We start from the raw sequence: 2,456 nt of genomic DNA on the forward strand, positions 1-2,456 counted from the left end.
GGACATGGGGACACAGGAGAGGTGAGGGGTCATGGCATGGAGCCACAGGGACACAGGAGGGGGTTTGGGGCCAGGGGACAGAGCCAAGGGGACACAGAAGGGGGTGGGGGGCCAGGGGGAGCCAGGCTGGAGCCATGGGGACCGAGGACAGAGCCACAGGGACCAGGAAGAGACTTAGGGTCAGGGCATGGAGCCACGGGGACTGAGGGACAGGCATGGGGGTCTCAGGGTCAGGGGACAGAGCCATGGGGACAGAAAAACAGGCTCAGGGCCAGGGGGTGCTGGGTTGAAGTCATGGGGACCAAGGAATGGACATGAGAGGGACCAGGCTACAGCCACAGTGAACAAGGATGGAGGGGCAACCAGACTGGAGCCATGGAGCACCAGGCATTCAGGCACAAAGCTGAGCCTTGAATCTCAACCCCAGAGGGAGCTGAGCAACCCCTCACCACCTCCCAGGGGTTGGAGAGGCTGAGGGATGGACCCAAGGCACTTCCCAGGGTCCCTGGAGGAGAAGCTGCTCCCCCCCAGCCTCTCAGGGCCTCACCTGGAGTGCAGGACGGGGATGGAGCACTTGCTGAGGATGCTGCCGATGATGATGGCCTCCCTGAGCGTGCAGGTGCCGGACTCACACAGCGGGATGAGGATCCCTGGGAATGGGGACAGTCAGGCACCGACCACCTTCATCCACAGGCAGAGCCCTGGGGCTCAGCCCCTTCTCCCCGAGCCCAGGAAATCATCACTCTTGCAGCAGCAGCTGGAGGGTCCCTGCCATGCAACAGCCCCCCAGGTACCCAGCCAAGCCCCAGAGGGGACCCTGCAGGACCCCTACCCTTGAACCAGGCTGCTGGCTTGAACAGAGCCTTCTTCAGAGCCATGTACAGGTGGAAGTTGAGCCGCTTGTACTCGGCGATGTCATCCCGGATCCGCGGCAGCAGCACCAGGTTGTAGAACCGCTGGGCCATCCTCTCCTTCAGGTTGGAGGAAAATATCCTGGCAACAGCAAAGCATGAAGGGATGGATGAGGAAAGGAGGCCAAACAGGGGGAAAAAAAAAAACCCAAAAATCCCATGCCAGAAAGTCCCTGATGTGACCTTACCTGGTGGCCTGGTACATGGCAGCAGCTGTCCACGTCTCCGGCTCAGTGATGTAGAGGATCTGCTCCCAGTTGGACAAGGCAGGAATGATTTTAAACGCCTTGGGGAGCTTCCCACTCCTGTACTTGGACAGCACCTTCAAAGACAGGGACATGGGCCAGGACATGACAGGGGGCAGTGACAGCAGGGACACGAGTGCGTTGTCCCCTCCCTCAGCACCTCAGGGTGGTGGCTGCAGGTTGGGCTGCTCCGGCCTCACCTCCCTGACACCCCTGTAGACCTCCAGGACACGGGGGTCGAGCTGGGGCATGGGGCAGCCTGAGAGCTCCGACAGCGCCGTCTCCACCTCCGTCTGCTTCTCCGTGATCTTCTCCATAATGATATCGGCCAGGGTGCGCCTGCAGCCGGCACAGAACACGGTCACTGGGGGACCAGGGAGGGGACAGGGGCGAGTGGGGGGCTGACAAGGGACGGGGGAGAGCTGGGGTCTGTGCAGGGCCGACACGGGACCGGGGGAGAATCGGGGGTCGCCGGGGGATGACACGATGGGGGTGAATTGGGGGTTGATGTGGGACAAGGACTGAGTCAGGGGCTGAGACAGGACATGGGGTGAGTCGGGGGTCGCACGGGGCCGACACCGGACAGGGCTCAGTCGGGGTCCGTGCCCCGGTGCAGCCCCCTCCTCACCTCAGCGGCGGGTTCTTGTTCATGAACATCTCGATGGCTTTCTCGTCCTCGGGGTCCACCTCCACCTCCCCGCCGTAATCCCCGCCCCGTCCCGCGGCCGCCGCCGCCGCCGCCTTCTCCAGCGAGGGCCATTCCTCATCATCCTCCGAGTCCGAGCCGGGACCTGCGGGGAGCGGCGCTGTCTCAGCCCGGAGCCGAGCACGCTCGGGGGTCCCGGAGAGTGCCAGGGGTTACCGGGGCTCACCGAGAACAGCGCTGCGCTGCCGGGGGGCTGCGGGCGCTCCGGGGCCGTGCTCGGCCTCCAGCTCCTCCTGCTGCCGCCGCGCCTGCTCCAGGATGCGCCGGGACAGCCGCGCGTCCACGAACCCGTCCCCGCCGCCATCCCCGTCCTGCTCCTCCGGGGCCCCGCGCTTCGCCCGCACCCGCGGAGCCGCGTCCTGCAGGATCTGCTCGGCCAAGGGCAGCGCCGGGGCCGCGCCGGAGCCCCGCGCCCGCCGGGCCTTGGGCATCGCGCCGGAACCCGGGAACCACCGGCTCCGGACCGGGGAGACACGTGGGCTCTGTCCCCGCCTTTTCCGGGGCGGCTCCGCCTCTTCCCTGTTCCTCTGGCCCCGCCCGTTCCGGTGGTGGCACCGGCACCATGGGGGTCACCTGGTGAGAGCGGGGGGCTCC

At 66.1% G+C, this 2,456-nt stretch overlaps 1 protein-coding gene across 1 annotated transcript; it reads right to left on the minus strand.

Annotated features, from left to right (window-relative positions):
• Positions 1-501: 501 nt before the first annotated feature.
• BYSL (bystin like) lies at positions 502-2,354 on the minus strand. The gene is made up of 6 exons (XM_015616883.3): positions 2,029-2,354; positions 1,785-1,947; positions 1,357-1,495; positions 1,100-1,233; positions 833-993; positions 502-650 (listed from the first exon to the last, which is right to left on the minus strand). Exons 1-6 carry the CDS (start codon positions 2,291-2,293, stop codon positions 544-546), a joined length of 969 nt encoding a protein of 322 aa, XP_015472369.1. The 5' UTR covers positions 2,294-2,354; the 3' UTR covers positions 502-543.
• Positions 2,355-2,456: the final 102 nt, after the last annotated feature.

The sequence above is a fragment of the Parus major genome, unplaced genomic scaffold, assembly GCF_001522545.3.
Source record: "Parus major isolate Abel unplaced genomic scaffold, Parus_major1.1 Scaffold1078, whole genome shotgun sequence".
NCBI classification, from domain to species: domain Eukaryota; kingdom Metazoa; phylum Chordata; class Aves; order Passeriformes; family Paridae; genus Parus; species Parus major.